Source organism: Mya arenaria, chromosome 8 (genome assembly GCF_026914265.1).
Source record: "Mya arenaria isolate MELC-2E11 chromosome 8, ASM2691426v1".
Taxonomy (NCBI): domain Eukaryota; kingdom Metazoa; phylum Mollusca; class Bivalvia; order Myida; family Myidae; genus Mya; species Mya arenaria.
The window spans coordinates 59355971-59378836 of record NC_069129.1 but is presented as its reverse complement, the minus strand read 5'-3'; the positions used below and the strand labels follow the sequence as shown (position 1 = coordinate 59378836).

At 33.0% G+C, this 22866-nt stretch overlaps 1 protein-coding gene across 3 annotated transcripts in view; it reads left to right on the top strand.

Moving 5' to 3' along the window:
* The first annotated feature begins 368 nt into the window (after positions 1-368).
* The window catches only part of LOC128243065 (rho-associated protein kinase 1-like), a 37213-nt gene continuing 14715 nt past the window's right edge, over positions 369-22866 (top strand). Inside the window, exons 1-18 of one of the 3 annotated variants that reach the window (XM_052960562.1) lie at positions 369-582; positions 7731-8038; positions 8892-9024; positions 9241-9372; positions 9614-9710; positions 10324-11077; positions 11520-11564; positions 11935-12039; positions 12993-13067; positions 13502-13576; positions 14108-14182; positions 16487-16561; positions 16744-16818; positions 17472-17546; positions 19583-19657; positions 19950-20012; positions 20941-20989; positions 22230-22347. In XM_052960562.1, coding sequence (XP_052816522.1) covers positions 9001-9024; positions 9241-9372; positions 9614-9710; positions 10324-11077; positions 11520-11564; positions 11935-12039; positions 12993-13067; positions 13502-13576; positions 14108-14182; positions 16487-16561; positions 16744-16818; positions 17472-17546; positions 19583-19657; positions 19950-20012; positions 20941-20989; positions 22230-22347 — 1912 coding nt within the window. In that variant the 5' untranslated portion in view covers positions 369-582; positions 7731-8038; positions 8892-9000. Of the gene's footprint in view, positions 583-7730; positions 8039-8891; positions 9373-9613; positions 9711-10323; positions 11078-11519; positions 11565-11934; positions 12040-12992; positions 13068-13501; positions 13577-14107; positions 14183-16486; positions 16562-16743; positions 16819-17471; positions 17547-19582; positions 19658-19949; positions 20013-20940; positions 20990-22229; positions 22348-22866 lie in introns of all 3 variants that reach the window. The other 2 variants (XM_052960561.1, XM_052960563.1) reach the window with 2 other exon arrangements.

Sequence of the window (22866 nt, the reverse complement as noted above, 5' to 3'; positions counted from 1 at the left end):
AACATATCCGAAGATGTTGATAATATCGATTGATAAATGCAACTGCCGAAAGGCAGTTCATTTAATCAATGGTAGTTGAGGTGTAAATATTGATATTTAATACATACAATTAATAAAAGTTAATATTGCAAAATATAGTTATAAAACATCAACTAGCTGTTCGATATGTTTTAGGACAACAACATATATATTTGAGAAAGTTAGGAAAATTGGAATGCTTTACAAAGTGTTCCGTGACGCCTTTCCGCAGTTGAACATCTTGCTACGGTTATATGACCCTCGTACATGTTATTGTTTACCTTTACCGATATTTGGATAATCACGCCATTCGACAATGATCTAGAGTATTGGAAAGATAAAACTATGATTTCATTTTTGGAATCCCAAAACGAACCGCTTTAAAGATTGGTGATATTTGTTAAAGTTATAACATAAAACATTTTGGAGCTTGAAAATCATTGAAAGGAATATGACTGACATTAACATTATGCGTTAGATATACAGTGTGAGGATTAAAACTTTATTGAAGTAAAGAAATAATGCTTTCGTACTAACGAATATGTGAGAGAGTGCATAGATAACGTGAGTATTAAGGCATTTTAAGACTTTAGAAGTTCTGTTATCCAAATCAAACATCAGTTCACATTGGGTTGAGACACAATAACAACAACGTCATTTCGAGATGACGTTATGAGCACATACAATCTAACGCGTTGTTCTACTAAAATAAAATAAAATGTATTTTTATAACACTTTTATCTGATAAGCTTAACCTCGTTGTTAAACAATATATATGATTAGCCGGAAAGAATTTCATCCAATTCTAACAGTAAGAATATGAGATATGACAAAAACTTACGAATCTGAGATCAAACCATAATTATGTGTATTTGTTTCGATTAAACCATTATAAGTCAAGGTTACTGTTTAAACAAACGAACGTGTACTTCTCGGAGTACCACACATATAACAAAAATGTCCATCTATGCTTACATAACCTTGTCGGTACAACTAAATTAAACTAGAACATCTAAATTTAAGATATGATCAGTATACATTTCTTTTGCAATAGGCTATCAAAGACAAAATGGCTTTCGTTATTTTTGTCTTTCAATTTATCCTAAAAACGTCCATAAATAAATCAAGAAAATAAACTTATTATATTAGTTTGACCTTAGTTTTCCTAAACAAAATATTGTCTTGTTAGTGTTGTTATGCCCCTAAAGGACGGCATAACGTAATGGGATCGTCTTTGCTCCCGTCCGTTTATCTCCAAGGATTTCGATCAATAACTTGCGGACGCTTAGATCCAGGGACCTCAAATGCGGTGAGCAGGTTGGACATGACCAGCAAATGAACCCGTTAGGACTTCAGGTCATTGGATCAAGGGTCAATGTCGTGTTGATCTTATGTTGAAAATCCGGTTGACTGTCAATAACTGGTGAATGTTGTGGCCCAGGGACCTCAATCTTGATAGGCAGGTTTGGCATAACAAGTAGATGAACCCTATTTTTCTAATTGCATTTGCATCTGTCTCTTCTGCATATGTCTCTATTCCATTCTAAGTTTTTGTTTTAGTTGAAGTTGCCTTTATTTGAAGTCAGACTGTGAATTAACAATGCGACGGAGTGCACTCTCTTCAAGTATCACCTCGTCAAACAAATAACGTCCTAAGCATTCTTAGGTTCCTGCTTACGAACGAAAGATTTAATATCTAACACATTAAAATGCTTAGCAGGATTGAGGAAATCAAAAGTCATAAAATATTATTCAAATTGAACTCCTACTGGGCAAGGTTGCTTACAGAACTATCGAAGTGGAATGACATGTTGCCGTCGCTATTTTCGACCAAAAATTGGGTATCAAATGTTATTAAATTCCATATGAAGAAATTCAAAATTTATTTTGCAAAATAAATTCCAATCACTTACAAGCCCCCGATTCGGTCATGCCCACCAAACGCAACAGAAAAATATTATATAGATACAAACTTTAAACAACAACACAATTTATTTCACAACAATTTTACAAAAGAAGATTTAAATTAGTAATGCTCTAATTTAATTGGCTAGAATAAAAAAACAATATCCAAAGTCCAAAAAACACAAAATACCACCATAAAAATGAGACTAGATTTTTAAACAATGAAGTACTGCCTCTAAGAAACATAGTAAATTATATATGTAACAAATAAGATAATCTTAAATGAACATAGCTGTCGCAATACAATTAACAAATAATGCTTTAACCTTTCAAAGTACGTTGATAATATACAAATATCTTTAGATAGAGAAATAAAATTTATTTCGGAAATTTTTCAATAGCATATCTTATTAACAATAATTGTCCAATAATCAATATATCGTCATGATCTGCAAATCACAAATACCAAATTAGCTCATCCCTGATAAGATCGTCTTCATATCGTCTTACATAAGTGCACTATATAGCTCATTCCTTCTCTTATACTTGTGTTTAGTCTTAACAGTACTGTAGTTTACTACATATTGTTCTTTGTATATAAATAGCTTAATGGAAATAACAAATAGCACAAAAGGTAAATTAAACTTCTTTATCCTGAGACAGCATTACTCAACAGAAATGAATACAAATATGTTATGGCGACCTGTTTCTCTGCCGATATCTGGACGTAAAGAGAAGTAGAGTAGTTTAAATCATTTCAATAGTAAATATACACTTTGTAAAGGCACACTGCTCAATAAATACATAATGCAGTCAATGGATTTAGGGAGACCTTTATAAGCGAAAAAAAACGAAGTATAAATTGAATGTTAAGAAAGACAAGACTAAAACGTTACAAAGCCAAAATTATTCCTCTGTATGGAGTTAACCTTTCCGTGCGTTGGGGTAGGAAGGTAGATAGGTAGGTTAATTTTACTCAATAACCCTGTATGCCAACACCTGATATATCGAGCAGTACTTTGTACTGTTTTATATTATGTGCATTTTCTTATTGAGTCTAGATATTTAGATTAATTAGAATGCTTTTTTATTATCCAATGATTTAGATTAACAAATATGTGAAAAAAACGAAAAACTCCAGAAGTGATACCTAACAAATGAATGTTGTTCTTTCGTCGCAAATGAGTCTTAATCAACAATAAATTGGAAACTTCAGTGACAAACACAGTGGCCAAAATGTAATGATAAATTGTTTATAATGAACAGCTTATTAGGGCCAATTATTTGATTATAAATTTTGGTTATTAGTGTACGTGGATGAGTGACTCATATTTTGGGCTATGATGTCATGCTAACTGATCTGACAATAATACTTATTAATAATGATATGTAAATATTTGTATTGCCTGTCTGCACTGATTTCTAATTAGGCCACAACAAATTGATCATTTGTTCTTCGGATTTGCCGCACCTCAAATTCGAAAAACGAAAAAAAAATAAAAAAAACTTTTTTTTGCGCCCGCACATACTATTTGGCCGCGCATATTTTTATTTTTTTGTTGATTTTTAAATTTCCTCTATTTTCTAAAATTCTTTTACTTAGAATTTAAACCTGCAACGTCGACTTCGCCTTTTTGAAGGTAATTCCATGCTTTACATTCTTCGCGAGCAAACTTTCCTCGTGTCAGGACAAAATAAGGTCCGGGTAACAGCAAAATAGCCGATATTTGTTGACAGTCTTTTTTGTCGGGAATATTTTGCAGGACACACCGTTGTTATTCAGTTCCGGTATTAATTTTCAGGTTACTTTCAGTATTTGTAATGTAAAGTACACGTTTTAAGTGAAAATCAGTTTTATAGTCAATGGATTATAGTCTTCAGTAAACAACAAGAGTTTCACAGCGTCGAAGGCAATAATTATTTATGTGTGTTTTAAGTAATTTATTGTTTTGTACTCAAAATTTAGTGTTAAATAATAACTAACTCGGATTTTGAGTGCAAAACTTATATTAAAATACACGAATACACGACTTACGGTACAACCATTGAACATGTTTTCGTGAGTTATTTTTTTAAATTCTTAAATGCATTTCTCAGTTTTCATATAATCATAATTGTTTAAAACAAATAAAAATAGTAGGACTTGTAAATGTTTTAGAAACATTCTGTATTTATCAACCAGTCAATTGTAACCACGCCCCCCCCCCCAACCCCCTCCCCTCAGGTCCGAGGATAGCCGGGTAAATGAACCGTGTTTTAACCTTCCAGGTGGCCCCGCAGTGCCGGGTGAATGCGGTGGATTTACCTGGCGGGGTTGGCTGGACCGAAAGTCCCCGCTATTCCCCAGACCTGGAAGGGGGGACGGTGGTTACAATTGACTAGTGCATAACACATACAGTTTGAAAATAACATCAGTTAAATCAGAAAATAAAACCTTTTTTAAGTAAAATGACTGTTTTAATTCTCTCAATTCTTTGTGCTTATCCAATTTTTTCTTTGACCGAGTTGTAGTAAAGTGGCCTGTTATTAAAGTGGCCTGTTTCTTACGTTCATTGAAGCTATGGGTCCATCATATTATCCTTTTTAAGGCACGGACCTATACACCATAGGTTCGTGGTCAAGCCGAGGTCTTGAAAGGGAAACACCACCTGCTTTAAAATAATAACCGGTGCCACATTTGCAGAATTGTTTGGTACTGCTTCAAGTATGTTGTCCCGCAATTCAATCCACAGTGTTTCGTTTTTTATAAATGTTCTCTGTGTTAATTACTTTTTCAATCTTCTGCAATGTCAATGTCACTACAATTTTATCATGTGCTTCAAGAGGTTCAAATTTAGACCTGACCCAATATTTGGAAATGCTCAAATGATGAATTACTCTTACTAGTCTGAAATGTTTTTTTTTTGTGATAGTAAGTTACGGAATGAATACAATAGTTCTCTTTTTGGTCCTCGAATAATTGCACGTTACTAAGAGGAATGTTGTCTTTACAATATATCTACGTTTAAATTTAAGTTAATAGTAAAGCACTGGATCTCATTGCCATTTGTTAAATATTGAGACAGATTTTCATGTGATAAATCAAAACCTTTTCATTTATAACTGAGAACCTTTGTTTTTAATTAAAAGCATTTCTTGACATAATTGTACGATAAATTTGGTAAGAAAAAATCTTTTTTATTTTACTTTTTTAATATTTCGCTCTTCGCTCGCCTCTGATTTGCCTTAAATTTAAAAAAATATATATTTTTTTTTTCGCTCGCTCGCTCCTACTTTTTTTTGGCAAAATCCGTAGAACAAATGATCAATTTGTTGTGGCCTTATGTGTATCTTGTTGATCGTCTGTTAGGTGTTAGCGAATTTAAACAGGTTCTTTGTTTATTTCTTGTCCCTGCATTGACAACAAAATAATTTAATTTTTAAGGTCTTACAACATTCGTTCTAATACAGTCTAATACGTGTTTATATGTTGTACACGAAATGTAATTGTTACATATATACTACTATATGTTCGATTTTGTGGAATGCCTATTCCATTTCATCAAGTGAGCATCGATAGAAGGTTTTGTTAGGAAGGGAGAAGCCATGAGTAAAACATCAATTGTCAGTGTTCACCAGATTTAATTAAATAAACAGTTGCTCGCCAACACTAGCAAATGTTGTGCTCATTGACACATATACTCAAGAAATGTTAAAATAAATGTCTAATTATAATACCGACTTTCGCATCATATTCGTATGTATGTACATTTGATCAGCACTAATTTGATTATTTTCGTAATTCAAGAGTGCATATATGCATATTATATTTAACCGATAAAATACCGTAAAATATTTAGGCCCGCATCTTCAGAGTACCCTTATTTATATTAGTTAATTTTAGATTAAGAAGGTCATACATTTGTTCTTCAGGGCCAACGTGCATAGAAGGCATATCATATCCTAACAACAAATCGTTACATGGTAAAGATGTCAAAATAGAACGCTCTGTCAATGCTTGGATACACATGACATCTTAAAAGTTCAACAAAATCTGAGATGAGTTATAGTTATGTATATATGAACTGGTACTTTTTTTTAGCGTATTCTTGAAAATGCAGCTAAACAAATCAGAAAAATACGACAATGCAGACATACGCAATCGCTCAGAAACAGCAAAAAACTATGAGTATTGTTGCAGTTGTAAATCGGTTAATAAGTAGTTACATCTATAATGAATAAATCGATGTTAAACAATTATATAACTACAAAGAAATGAATGGATATGTAAACAATATTTAAATGAGAAACAAACGAACAAAGTGAATGCTTAATGAAAATCAGGCATGTTAAATGCATTATTACGCCATGAAGATAATCATTTCCCCTCGGACCGACCTTCGCCATTTTTCTTTGCGCCTTACCGAAGCGTGGACGACATTGGCAACTTCTCAAACATCAGCTCGAGTGATTTTAAGTATTTTATTGTTACTCACCAAAAATTTAACGTTTTAGTGACATGATTATTTATTGAATTGTCATTGTTATATTCACACTTTAGATGTTTTATTTTGCAAATACCTGTTGTTTGTATTCGTGACTTGCATAGAACGGCCTGCATAATGAACCGACATGTTTATTTTATAATCTGTGTTTGGAATGCAATATTATATGTTTTATGTCTATCGAGCAAATTTCAAAACGTACATGTATTATCGTTTACATGTTTTTGTTTTAAAAAGCATTCGTGATCTTCATACTTTTATTATTTCTTGTAATAACTAAAATTCGTGACTTTGACTCGGCACTACGTGGTGTTTTGTAAGGTTGTGCAAAGCTTTTTAGTGGCATTACTTTCACTGCAGTGAACTTAGTCTTGGTAATTGTTTAACAGTGAGATTATATTTGATAATGACTGCAATGATGAATCAAATTGTTGTGATGCAACTTTGAAGCTATACCTAATGCAGAAATGTACTGTTTTGACAACTTTTTTTATTCTTGATCTTAGAGTGAGCTAATCAAGACTGATATATTATCTGAGGTTTTCAGATATTTACATAAGGATTAGTTCATTCCTAGAGATAAAAAGAGATGTCTTAAAGGTCATTCTGTGAGAGTGCAGCTGTAAGTTGACAGATATTAAACAATGATTATGCAACAGTTTATTGTAACCATGCACTCCCCCCCCCCCTAGGTCAGGGGAATAGCGGGGACCTTGACTTTTGGTCAAGCCAATCCTAGGTGTAATCCCCGTCGTGGGGGGACTGTTAATAAAATACCAACCAAATGCCCTAGCATCCCAGTGAGATCATAGGAAAGGCCAATTTCAGGCTAATTTCTGCTCGATTACAAATCTACCGCATTCCCTCGGCACGTGATGCCACTGAAAGGTAAAAACACGGCCCATTTCCACCCCTATCCCTGGTACATCCCCGAGCCGTGACCCCCGAGCCGTGACGGGGATGGGGCTGGGTTTAAATGACTAGTGCAAAACTGGAACTTTGATTAATCAGTTATTAATGATGCAACATTACGTTTAATGATATTAAATAATGATTCCAATGACGAAAAGGTAACTTTTATTAAGTGACACAAAATATAATTAGTTCCTTAAGACTTAATGTGGCACAAACAGAGTTTTAGCAAATTAAATTGTACTTCGAGAATACCTGACAATTTGAATTTGCTTCATTTGCTATCAAGCTTTGACTGTTCTTTTGCTGGTATGAAATGTCCTATGTTCGAAGTATTTTCTGTCATTATTAATGTTTTGCCATTATTGTCTCTTTGTAACATTTTCCTGCTTTGCACAATGTCTTTTGCAGATGTCATCCATACCTGTCTTGTTAGATCACAGTGATACGAAACCCTGCTCAAGCCTGAACGAGTGTCGAAGGAGGCCAGGGATAAGGCTACGATGTCACATACTCTTGCTGTCGGTGCCAGGCTACAGTCTATAGCCACTAGCAAGGCGTTGCGATAAAGGATGTGACCAGAAGAGGTTACAATGGATGTCACATAGTAGGGACTAAAAGCACCAAGACATGTGGCTTAGGGAAGGTCCCTGGTCAATCCATTCTCTGCAGAAGTAGTGTTTCTCCAGGAAGCACTGTCCTCGTGTGCATCCAATAAGGTGGATGTGTGTGCTCTGTTACTTTGTTATCCACCGCCGAATCGAAGGTTTCGGGAGGGGGTATTGTTTTGGTGTTGTCAGTCCGTCCGTCATTCGGTCCGTCCGTCCGTCATTCCGTCATTCTGTCTGTCCGTCCGGACCCATCTTGGTAGGCATTAATCAGAAAAAAAGTTAAACATCTATAAAAACCTTGGTCAGATTGTTCCCCTTGATCATATCTCGACCACTTGTAAAAGCGGGCCACATGGGTCAAAATAAGGTCACTAGGTCAAATCTTAGAAAAAATCTTTGGAACAAACTAGAGACATTATACATGGTCAAATTTTCATGAAACTAAATCAAAATGTTTTCCTTGATGAACCCTTGGATGTATGTAAAACTGATCACATATGATCGAAAATTAGGTCACTAGGTCAATTCTTTGAAAAATCTTGTCAGGAACCATTATCATGGTAATGATTGCTCAGATTATGTTTAAACTTGGTTAGGATGTACCCCTTGATGAGATATGGACCGCTTGTAACATTGGGTTACATGGGGTCAAAAACTAGGTCACTAGCTCGAATCTTAGAACAAAATTTGGAACACATAAGAGGCTTTGTGTATGGTCTAATGTTAATGAACCGTGATCAGAATGTTTCCCTTGATGACCTTCTTGACATGTTTAAAACTGGGTCACATGTAATAAAATTAGAAAACTGGGACATAAGAAAACGTGAAAAAAGCTAGCTCAATGACGTAATAAAATTTCTTCCAAGCACGACTTGCTTTTATGTCAAATCCACCCTGTGAAACAGTCTGATGAAGCTATAATATAAACTCACTGTTAAATTATTATTTCAATATTCTTCAGGCTCTTGTGTTTGGCCTGTTCTACATATGGAATAGCTTATCATCTCCATCTATCAGGAACTTGTGTGTGGGCTGTCACACATATGGAATAGATCCTCATCTCCAACCGCATGATGGCAAGTGCACCAGCAAGCGTAAGAAATAGTGTTCACTAAAACTAATGCAACGTTGGTTTTCTCTATATGTCTCTAGTGGATAAACCCAGTTTTTGCTGATAAATTTAGTGTTTTGTGCCAAACTCCTGTACATTTAAGTAGGTTGGCATGAGAAATCACGGGAACCTCGTCGGAAGTCTCACAAAATGTTTTTTTTATTCATCAATTGATTTAACCCTACGTGTAATATACCAGAGATCCATATATGAAGACACAATTTCAAGACGTGCTTCGCCTGTCCCACCAAAGCCTTCATTGATAACAAAAAAACGGGATGACGACCATGAACTAAAGCAAGAACCATTTTTACTCAAAGATTCAGATAAAGTAAGTTACACTTCTAACTGAATAAGAAACATTCAGAAGATGTTATCAAAACAAACGTAGCTCCTCTGTTTGAGTAGTTACAACAGTATGTTGTTAGGCAGATGAAAGTTAAAATAAATGATTGAAAATAACTAAAGTACCACTTAAACACAATTCAAATTTAGTCAAGCCAGTCTTTTTAAACAGCACATGTGAATTGATTTGATATCTAATCAGGTATAATGATATTCTTTTAATATAGGGTGAGGAAAGTTTGCAGTTCACATTCAAGTGTATTGAGGAAGCTATGTGTCAACCGGAAATGTATGTATTAGGACTGCAAAAAATGCTGTCAACTGGTATGTATATTTCAATATGAGCTCTGGCTTGACATTGATTCTTTAAATAAGTGTATCGTAACAAGTTGTTTTCGACAATCAATATTTCTTTATAAAAATGCGGAAAAAGCCCTGTCACCGTTGTTTGACGCGATGTCCTGGGTCTATACCATATCAGAATCGAAAACATTTATTGAATTCTAGCTGTAATGCTTTTTAAATTAAAAGGACGAGGTATTGTCAAAGTGTCGTCGTCATCGGTAATTATGTCGTTGTTGATTTCTAACGTTAAGCTTAACCATTTCTTCAATAGTTTGTAATATATTGGAATGAAACCTACGCTTGCCGGTCACAATATTCGCATTTAAAACAGGATACAAAACTCTTGACTTCACTAATTGTTCAGTTATCCCCTTTTTATTGACACTCTAACGATAGTTGGTGTTCGCTCTTTGGCGCTCTTGTCTCAAAGTGGCCATTAACAGGGATCCATGTAAATATATTACATCGTGTACACGTTCCATTTCTCAGCGTTACTACCTCATTAAATATGTCTGCATTTTAGATGAGATCAATTGATCAAAGTCGTTAACAGTCTCAGCTTTCTTTGCTTATATTTTTTAATGTATTTCAGTAAAAACACACAAAACTATTGAACAGCAGTTACGTGATGAAAACAATACCCTCCAAATATCTGTCGAAGAACACAAGAGCAATGTTATCAATTTAAATGCAGTATTGCAGGATGCATTGGAAACCGTCAAAATAAAACATGAAACGTCAACAAGGATGGAAGATGAATTAAAATCATTAAAAGTAGCACTATTACAGAAAGAAGAAGAAATTAAGAAAAAGGTGACTGAATATAAAGGTAAAATATCTGCACTGGAAATTGAACAGGCAACTTCTATCAATGAATACAAAATCACTATTGAAAAACTCAACAAAAAGATAAATGCACTGAATGAAGTTAATGAATTGCAAATTGAGAAAATTACTGATCTATCCACTGAGTTACAGCAAAGAAACGTCGATCTAGAAACAATTCAAACACATGATGAACATGTTTTAAACATCCAAAGACAAAATGAAACCAAAATGGAAGATCAATTTAAAACATTAAAGGTAGCACTATTACAAACAGAAGAAGAAATTCAGAAAAAGGTGACAGAAAATGAAGGTAAAATATCTGCACTGGATATTAAAGAGGAAACTACTTTAAATGAACACAAAGACACTATTGAAAATCCCAACAACAAGATAAATGCACTAAATAGATCAATTCAAAAACATTGTGAACAGGATAAATTTAATAGAAGAAAAAAAGAATCATGTGATGTAGCTAACACTGGTTTTAAAACAAGTAAAATTGAATTAAGATACATGAGGTAAGCTGCATGTCCCTGTGGTTTACATAACCTACTATGTATTACATATGTTTCGTAGTGTTAAACTAAAGCAAACATTACCAGTTTTGCTTCTGTAGTGTCTACACACCTTAGATCGCAGTACAAGCTTTTGAAACACACGTTAAATAGCTAAAAAAGCTTTTTAAACATATTTTCGTAGAACTTTTCTTTCGAAGTGCAACTGTATTCAAATAATATAAACAATAGAAAAGTCATTAGAGTTGCTCATAGGCAGTAATGATTTATTGGTAACACTGGTATGTTGACATCGCCTATTAGCTAATGGCGTAGTCTATTTCCAAGAATAATTAAAAAAAATAATGAATGACAATGTTGTAGAAAATTAAATACCCTGATATATTAAAGGTATACATTAATGTAGTTGCTGCCAATTTTTTATTTGAATAAATTTGCTTTTCAGAGAGGAAGTATTAACTAAACTGACGGAAAAAATGAGACAATCAAGGTATTTTGCAGGATTAATCACCACTTATATCACTTTATATTCTTCGCTCTTGCTCATTTAAATCAGAATATATATAAGTTAACATAATGCTGTGTTTTCAAAGGTTCATTTTATATCCACAAATTCTCACAAAAAGTAGAGATAAAATAATTTATATTTAGTATGTGAAATCTAGGATAATAACTATTAACTGATGTGAATTCGCTATAGACCTAGAACATTTACTGAAAACGAATCTATACTAACTGTATTTTTCTATATATCCAAGGATCGGAAATCGTTTATTAAACATTTAAATTATTCAACACGTTTATACAATTATTATTATAAAATTATTTTGTTTACAAATGACCTTCTATTGGAATCTTAGAAGCAAACATCAGCTCGATTTTGGTGCATGGTCGCTTGACGTTGAAGGGAGAATGTTATTGCAAGGAGTACGCATGCATTTGGAGAGCGAAATAAAGAACATAAAGTAAGAGTTGTTACAATTAAATCACCAGACCACCCTAACTTCTAGTAATCTATGATGTGATTGAACATCAGTAGTTATTTGATGAATATTGATCTCTCTTTTTAATGACTTTGGCCAAAATGAAAATACAAAAAATCTATTAACAAGTATATGTTTCATTTTAAAGTACAAATTAACCACACATTAGTGGAACATATATTTGTAAACATATGCTAATCATACTTTCAAATTGCTTCCACATATACAATAAGTATGTGAAATATTCAGACTAATGGAATGTATTCCTTACATGGAAAATATGTTAAGAGTAATATTTTATAAATATTGCATGGCTTCCAGTGTGACAGTACATATTGTCAACATGAACGAAATACTGTTACCCTCGGGTAACAGTAATTCGTTCATGTTGACAATATGTACTGTCACACTGGAAGCCATGCAATATTTATAAAATATTACTCTTACCATATTTTCCATGTCCCGAATGTTTACAATATGTACTGTCACACTGGAAGCCATGCAGTATTTATTTTATTATACCGAACACAGTAACATTTATATACATTTTTACTATTACACAACTTTTAAGTTTAATCAATTTATTCTGAAATTATCGTTTTTTTACATTAGCATTTATTGCAAATGTCGTTAAGAAATAAGGCAAACACCGGTTGTAACCAGATTTACAACACATTTTTATAAGCTCTTACCACCTCAGACTTGGAAAACCAAAAAATGCCTATTTTTAGACCCGCGTGCTATGTGACAGTATCATGTCAACCGATCAAAACGGTACTGTCAGTGTGTGGCAGTAAGACATTGCCCATGATGGGTATATGAGAAATTAACATGGGCAGGTCACGTGAGGTATAATAATGATAATTTGTTACTATAAATGTGTCTCGTAAACATGTTTTGTTTTAAGAAATAAATTTCCTTTCACAAACTTACAGATCTGAAATTGAGGTACAAAAACATTCGCAAATGACGGCCGAAAAATCTGCAATCAGCCAAATAGATTACCTTAAGTATTTCTCTATTTTACATTTTCATTTATTCTCGAACGTGTACAATGTGTTCATTGATTTAGCGTATTCTGTATGTTATTCCATTGTCTTAGAAAAACTATTTTACACCAAACATGCAGGCTGTGATTGTCCTAGTGGTATAGGTGTCCGCCTGTCAGCCGAAAGGTTGTGGGTTCTTTCCTCAATAGGTGTACTGTATCATGTAATTTCAATATGGACGGCAGTACTTTTTCCTATCAAGTAAACGAATCGTGAGTGGTTCTATAAGCTAGCAGCTTTTGTCTCACAAAAATTAGTATTAACTAAGGCAAACATGGATTTTAAATTAAAACATGTACACGGCGTTTAAAGCGTATACACGTTTACTCATTTTACAGCAGGTAAGCATTAATTTTCATAGATTGTCAACATATGTTATAAATTTGTTTTTAAAGAAAGAAGATTCAAAAACAAAGAGACCACCAACTTGTGGCAGAAACATTCTCAAACGAAGAAATTACAAAGTTGGAGTAAGTACGAAGACACGTTGTCTGCAATATTCAATTGCTAATTTAAGAATTTAAGAAATAAAAATAGTTTATCAATTTAAAAGGATGCTTAGTTCGACTGCCATTGTTTCAAAAACATAACCGATCTTACCCCTTTATGTTATATGTGACTGCTTCGTTTCGTTCCGTTGTCGTATATCGTAGAAAGTCTCTTTTTTTCAAATAAATTGTCCGCTTGGCCAAGTGTTTCGGTTTAGTGAACAACTTCCATACAGTGCTTTCCTATGCTTTCTGTAGGTAAAATTATTTTTAGCCAGAAACTGATATATTTGGTAACGTCTTCAGTCTGAAGTGAAGATTACTAAAAACATCTAAGGTAATTGTAAAATTGCCTTTTAAATACCAATGTTTTAAAATACACTTTTTAGCAATCATTTACATATCTTTTGTCAAATAATGATAATTATCTATGAAGCATTTAAAGATTTGCTTTTCTGCAACGTTATCTTTTTTAAGCTGTTAGTAAAATAAGAGTAAATTGTTCGTTTTCAGAGAGGCCATGAAGAACCAAAAAAGATCTCTGAAACTGATTGAATCGTTTGCAGAAACAGAAATATCTACATTAGAGTAAGAATTCTTGTTTAACGTTAATGTCAATGGACTAAATTTATTATAAGATCAGGCGGCTTCTATAAAGTTGTTCGATCTCTTGATTAAACGATGCATTTGAATATATTTTCAACTTGATACTTTAGAAGTATGTCGGATATTAAGATACTCATGTTCTTTCATTAATTTCGTTCCTTTGTTCATACTGTGAATACGCGTACTTTTTTTTATTTGACCTCGTAATAGTTTGACAATGTTTTCTATTAAACGAGAGGCCCATGATAGCCTATGCTCTAATGACATGGTTCTTGTGGTCATTTGAACCTGAGCATGTATGTATGGGTAATAGGCAACAAACATAAAGTTTACTTGAAACGTTTTGTGTTTAGGTTAGCTAAACACGTTGCACGTTCAACATCTGAAAACAGAAAATGTTGTAAGCAGATTAGTTGCATAAATTATATTAATATGTGCCATTGACAGAAGTTCATAATCATGTACATACTAGTTACAGCACACATTCAAGGAGAACCATATATCTAAAAGGACTCGCTCATGCTTTTTGACCAAGAATGTGTTTTCCCGAAAAAACATCTGGAAACACTTAATTTATCAACATTATGCTCAATGATACTGAAATCGCAATTAAAGTATGAAACATATTTTGGTTTTAGTGGGGTGCGAACCAAAGCCGGATAAGTCAATGATTTGTTTAAACCGACGGCTTAAGCACTTGTCCACAAGGACATATACAACAGTTCATGGATAATTTGCCCTTTGAAGAATACCATGATAACCATGATACTTGTTTGCAAAACTGCTGGTCCAAATTTTTTTGCTGATGTTTCAAAAATTAGAAAGCAAGTTAAGAGGTCACAGTCAATGTTATTGGAGGAAAAAATAACATTTGTTTTCAAAACTGTATACATGGTCTAAAATTTCATAGAATTAGCTTTAAAAATTAAAAGGTATGTCAAAGGAGTGGGGCCAGCTTTGGACCAACGGGCATAAATCCAACTGCCTTGGTTAAGGGTCATCATATGATGCTCCACAACAAATGTCAACGTTGTCAGCCTTGTGGTTTAAAACAAGAAGATTTTGAAAGTTTTTATTATATCCGTCTCTAGGAAAGTTGTAACCCCCAAGGCAGGGCCAGTTTTGACCCAAGGGGAAAATACGAACACTCTTGGAAGAGGACCACTAAATAATGCCTTATTCAAAATAGAAGGATCTGCCTAGAGGTTTCAGACAAAATGATTTTCAAATATTTCCCTATATATGTATACCAAACCTGTGAAACCCGGGGCAAGTAATGACCCCAGAGGCATAATTTGAACACACATTCACAAGCAATTGTGTTCAGATCGGTGTACACGAACGACAGACACGTTTGGTCTTTGGTCAATAGTGTTAAAAATGGCATGTGGCCAATAGAGCTAAATCAACTTCTTTAAAATGTAATTAAGTCTCTTTTTAACAAGGGGAAGAGAGAGTACACTATAAGACCAACTGCACAACCAAAAAAACTAGTTGTCTCTCTTTAATACTGGACTTGGCTATAGACTTGGATAAAATAGCATTTGTTATACTCTCAAAGGCCATAATCTAGTCATTCATGCGGATCTGGCTGGTTTTCGAAAGGTATCGAGCCCTGATAAATATTTAACTACTGTACAAGTTTTATCGAGATATAATCAAAAATGAAGATTGTATCGTGTTCACAAGTAATTATTTACAGACGCACTGATGCACTGACACACGGACGCACATACGACGTACACATTGCCTTTGGCCAGTTGAGCTAAAACATTTAACACTGCATGGTTGTTAAACATTTTCCTTTTAGAAAAAAACAGTGCAAGATATACTGACAATATTGTCTTTTTACCAAAAGGCATCGTTTCTTTTCGTTGTTTTTAAAACAAAAATAATCCCGTTTATAATTATAAACTTCTTTTAATGCGACGATCAATCACTGAATATTTGTAACTTAGGTTTAGAGGTTAACCCTATTATTGCCTGCTCATACTACAAATAACTTGAAAATCCTGGAAATTATATATAAAACAACAAAATTTTAATATATTTTGCTAAATTTATTTTGTTAGCTACACAATATTAAAATGTTTATTAGAAACATTGATTGTTTTACATGATTACATCACTTGAAATGATTAATTGACGTTTTTATGGCTAGAACTAATGTGTAGAACTCTAAGTCTTGTTATAAATGCTACATCATATTTCTGGAGAAGTATTCAAGTATAAAACATAATAATTTTCTTAAATGAACACATTTGCAGCTTGATTTATTTATTACAGAGACGAAATAGAGGAACGAAAACGAATCCAGTCAGCAGCCGAAAAGTTTGCAGAAAAAGAATTGGACAAACTTGAGTATTATTTTTAAAGTTGTAAATTATTACAGTTTACTTAATGTTGGTTGCAGCTTTGTAAGATGCACATTGTATGGTCCACTAGCCCACATGTCGATATATCATTATCAAAAACATGCATGCATTAAGGTAATGGCATGTCGATTATTCAGTATAAAAAACAACATCACGAATGTGTTTCAGGATTCAGCTTAGAGAACAAAAATCCAATCAAAGATTTGCCAAGAAAAATGCACGTGCAGAAATCTTGAAACTGGAGTAAGCTTTTATACGTTTATGTTTTCTAGGTTTTATATAAATAAATCAATTGTGATATTTTTTTCTTAAACAAAAACGTTCTTTTACACTTTTTCAAGCTTTCAATAGTAACAACAGGTTGCCGCTTCGAAAATAATTTTAAAATTGAAAAATTAATTATTTGCTAATTTGAGTTTTATTTCCTCTTCACATGTGGTTTTAGTATGCGAAAGTTAAGAAACATATCCATTATCTTAAATACTAGAAATTTGAAGAGTCATGTTTGCTTTTGTTCATGACTTTTCGTTTATTTCTTAAAGTCTGTTCGTTTTGTTTTACTTTGTTCAACAATGCGGGGTTTTTGTCCGTCGTTTGGTTGGAAAACAAATGTATTTAATTTCTGCTTTTGGAGTTTTATCCTACAGCCTAAAGCATAAAATCCCTATATCAGTAAAAATATTTTGTAAAAGAGTGGTTTTAAAAAATCAATCAGTTCTACATCAACCTCAATTAATAGCATCCTCAAGGTTTTAAACCACGTGTCTGTAAATGAATGTATGTGCATGTATTACATACACGACTTGTTTGAAACGATGTTTTATTAATTTTTATTATAAGACATGATTCCGTTAAACATAAACAAATGTATTAGGAAGGTACATTGTATTTTTCAGAGAGGCCATAGAGAACCAGAAAAGATCTCTTAAACTAGCTGAAACGTTTGCAGAAACTGAACTATCTACATTAGAGTACGCATTGTTGTTTATCGTAAATGTCTATTGACTGAATGTATTCTAAGATCACTCGTCAGGCGGCGTCTGTAAAGTTGCCCGTTACCTTGATTAAACGATGCATTTCAATATACACCCAAAGTACACCCCTAATTATATTATTATCTGGGAATACAAAGGGCTGCAATTGTCCCGCCCCGACAAATTCATGTTCCGTCAAGGTCTGTCGCGAAGTTTTGTGTCGAATTTAGCTACGAAATGTTGCACCTACACAGATGACACTTAATAGGAATATTGACTAGAATAGGAAATTATGTACCTGTACATTTGGCAAATTACACGGAATTACTACACAGAGTAACATGAGTCTCTTCTTTTTAACAACACCCAACATTGATTTAAAGCATGGTTATATCCTATCAGACAATTGGCTACTTCCCATTCTTGTATGTTTAAAAGCAGAATGGTTTGTGGTTAAAAAACTAGCAGAGCTTGTCGGATCCACATGATCTACTATTGTTGTTTGTTTTTACACCACATTGTTTGAACTTTTACGCGGGTTAGTCCAACTTTGTCGAATACAGAGTGTTTACGTTCAATTATTTTCATATTTCTTATGAGAAACATAACTTATTTTTCCAATGTTCCTTAATGTTTAGGTCAGATGTGGAATATTCATTCCATATAAGAATGTTGTTGGGAAAAATAAAACTCACGTAATCAGTGTTCTCTGCGTGCAAAGCGGTCAATTCACGATATTCATGAATATATGGGTTTATTGTGGTCTATAACCTTTGAGTGACAATTTACATGTATAACAGGAGTTATGAACATCGATTTTTATTGAAAATGGCTTACAATATTATGTTGCATATAGCTGCAAAGCTATTGCATCTATACTCGTGTAACTTCATATGGATATTGGTCAGCATTGAAAATTGTGCACTTGCAAGGAGTGTGACGTTTCAACTCGTCCTACAAGAGGTATGGCCCTTGACTTGTCTGAAAACCAATACATTTATTTCAGGTTGTAGCAATAGCAGAAATTTGACTAGTGTTAGAATACACATGCTTTATGTTTTCCTTTCAAGGCAAAACATTTAACCCTTATTTTGTTTCCAAGTGGTGTCTTGGGCTTTTCATCAAACACGTTTTAGCTCTAGTTTACCCATTTTTGACATGATCAACGTATATATGAGTATACTAAACAAATACAGAAGCGACCTCTATCGTCATAGAAACATCGGGTTAATAACACTTGAATATCAACATCATGTCTATGGCGTTCTTGTCTTTGACCAAACCGATGGACACATTATTCAGGTATAGAACGTATCTATCTTTATCTGACTTAGTTGTGTTAGTTAATAAGATTTGGTACCTTCATATGTGAATATTGTATAGAAGAAGAGGAAAGTTTATTCAAAAGCAATATACAACACACTACATATTTGAGATAGGCCAATATGACCCTTGATCAAATTAATATAATCCAATGGCTTATATATACATGTATGACGGAGCATATTTATAAATAGGTCTATCTATATCACAATGTTAACAACTGTATCTGTATAATTCAATATACTTTTCTAAGTACATCAGCTATGAAATCTTTCTCTATGTATGCCTATTATAGGTATTACTTCCGCTTGTAAATACATATTCAATTAAGAGCAAATGGCCCATGATCAAAATTAAAAAAGACCTGTTCACAAATGAAATAAGTTAAATTATTAAACAAATGGACAAATCATAAGACAAACATATACCAAAACTGCATTAAAATTATAACAAAAATACCCACTAATCTATAACATGTGACTAGTGAACAGTTCACAAATATGAGACGAACATTACATATCAATTTTTAATGACTAAAGAATATTCAAACGTTGAGAAATACTTTATTATAAATATAATTGATAATAATTTTAGTGTGAATGTAGACAAAATAGAAGATCCGTAAATGTGGCTTTGATTTGTTATTTGCTTAGAAACCACTCCCAAATAACCGTTTTAACTCAACCATTGCTGATCTCATTTCCTTTCAGGGAACGGATTAAAAAGAAGGAAAACACACTCAAGCAGGTCCAAATATTTGCCGAGGGAGAGATAACGAGACTTGAGTACATTACATTTTACCTTAAACCTTTGTCTTACGGAATGCTGTGGTGATAATAAGAGTTTCAAAAATAAATAAAACAGTCATTTTGATGAAACGGACTTCACAAATTGCCATTTGCATTTGCAACGACCTTGAGGCTTATCGAGCAAATTTGGTTATTTGCCGAACACCCATTTACACTTATATTAATTATACACATCGTGACACGAATACAAATACTCGTAATATTTTTCATATTAATTACATTTTTTAAAGCTTAAGATTCAATGAAAATGTGCTGTTTAAATTTTCAGAGAAGAAGTAAATGGATGTTTACATTTGATAAACGTTTTGGAAGCAGAGGCTGCGTCTTTGAGGTAAATAGAAATGACCTCAATGCTAGTTGTAGTAAAAATGAATTACTATGTTTCAATATATATATATATATCTGTTAACCAATTTTATAACATCATCGATTATACCTAAATATTATTAATTGAAAATATTTTTTTCGTCGGATAGCGTTCTTTCTAGTCTTTATTTCTTTTTTAAAGAATCTTTGAATTATTGTGTGCAGCAAAAGTTGTCAACTTTCAAACGATTCTTATGGTTGTTATATGTGATATAAACCTTCTTTTTTAAATATCTTTTTTTGTCGACCTTTTATTATTTTAGACAGGACCGTTCAAATTCAACTTCCATTTTTCTTCAAAACAAACCTATTAACTGATCATAGAGAATGATGCTTTAGGTATCCCTTATGTATACATATTTCACTCGTTTATGACAAAGGTCAATACATGTACTTTCTTTCTTTGTATACCATCGAAGTTACGTTATGAAATCATAAAGCACATGCAAAACACATACAAATAACTATATTTCCTTTTGCAAAATATGGACGCTATGTTACTATTCTTACCATGTCTTAATGCTTTTTTAAGTTTTTTAAGGGTGAAATATATCCCATTTTAGTAAAATTTGATTACACCGCTGGAAGAAATATTGCGCAACCTGGTGTAATTTCAACAATGCTTATGAATTGATCATTTTACAGCTTCATTTGAACTCAAATTATCATTTGAATTAAACCGATCATACTTGAATAGAATATCTAAACAATGCGTTTATAGGATGGGCAACAGTGGCGTGTCTTCAAAAGCGGGTGAAGGCGTTGGAGGCAAACAATGCAAGACACGATTACTGAAGTTGGTTTTTATTTTGCGAAATAAACTCCTAAAGTGGTCGTTCTTGCTTTAAACGTATCACATGTTATCAACTTAAACCTGTGTTTATTTTTTGCAGGTCTGACGGGGGCAAACCAACTAAGTCGACGAATGATAATGGACCACAGGTATTCATGCAATATACAGTATTATTTTTTAATTTAGAACAATAATGGTGGTAGTTATACCCAAATAAACGAATTCTTGAAAGTGGTCTATTTGATCCCCCGCCATCCTGTTCGTCGATAATTTAATAAATAAAACAAGTCATTAAAAGACAAACGTAAGTTTGCGGATAGAACTGTCGGACTGAGGCTGCTATATCGACCGAAGGACATACTTCCAAGAACGTTAACTGCGTATTTCCATCAATTTCACGTATTATCCACATTTTGCTGTCAAAAACTCCTGGTAATAAGATGTGTGTCTTTAAGCTAGAATTGATGAAAAGTAATGAAAGTTGTTGTTTAGATAGCCCACGCGAAGATGCAAGTTCGACAAAACTAGGTGAAAATTGTTTCAGCTCAATAACTTCAGTTAATAATAATAATAATAATAATAATAATAATAATAAAAAAAATAATAATAATAATAATAATAATAATAACAATGGTGTTGGTACTTTGTATTTAGCAAACTTATGTTAATACGTACGTACATCAGGATTGCAGTTAGGGTCAGTGGCAAAAAGGTCAACGTCTCTGTTGTTGAACTTAGAAAGAGAGGAGTTCAGCTCTGTAAAGTATTTTTGAATTGACGTGTAGTGATACAACATTTTGAGTTGGAAGCATTTGGAAATACATACTTTGGAATTGTCTTTTGGTGTCGGTATCACTATTACTTAAGCAACAAGTAGAACATTAGTTCCACTCTAAAACTTTGATAGAATCGATACTTTGTCATGGATCCTCCATGGAGCTCTGACTGTGTTAAATTTAAATATATTTCAGTACACGGTAACATTAACTTGACTGCAGTTTTTTATAACTGTTTTATAGTTAAATTTTGTATTCGCATGTAATGGGTTTTTTTTATCTTAAGCAATATCAGGAATTTGCCCATTTCCCCAATCTTCGAGCTAAAGATCCCATTTGAGTTGAATTTATAATTATATTTAATAAACATATAATGCTTCTTCCCTTGTTAAAAGAAGATGCAGTGTATTTTTCAAGCCTGATATTCTCGTTAATCAACCTGGAATATAATTTAAACCAGTTTTCAGTACAGTTTAATTTACCCTGTGTACATGAGGAATATGTATGAAATGTATTCGATGAAAAGGGACTTGAAGTCACATGATTGATTTAACAGTGTTTTTTAAAATAAGTATAAAACTTAAATCTGTCAAACTAAATTATATTTTTTAAGTTAGGTAAAATGTACCATATGGAAAGAGACATGAAACAGAAGAACGTATATCAACAAATGAAACTTGATGAAAAGGAACGTGAAATCGAAGAATTAAAAGGTCAAACATCGATATCTGGTAAGTTATTTGGGTACATAGATAATACGCAATACATATACACACGTAAATATCTACCTATAATTGTAAATAAGCAAGAATAACGTGCACTGTGTTTGTGGGTAATACAGATTTCAAGTTATGCTATACGTGCCATTATCCTTTGAACTCAAATCGAAGACAGATTTTTGATAAAATAGTACACAACATTTTCTCTAAATTATCTAACCACTAGCCAACATAGTAGTTGTTTTCTGCGTTGTCGACATGCACGAACTAAGGTGTTTCTATAAAAGCTGCTACTAAAAATCAGCTATAAGGTTATGTGTAAAAGTCATAGATTTTTCATTTTAAGGTCAAACATCCAGGATTCAAATAAGTATATGACATACTGTGATTTCAACATGGGCACGAATCGATATAATCTCATGAATTGCAAACTATATCATTCTATGAATTGTTTGTTGATTGTATCGGTACATTTTCAAATTGTTATGCTAATTTTTAGATTTGTGTGAGCTCGATAGCTATCATCTGATA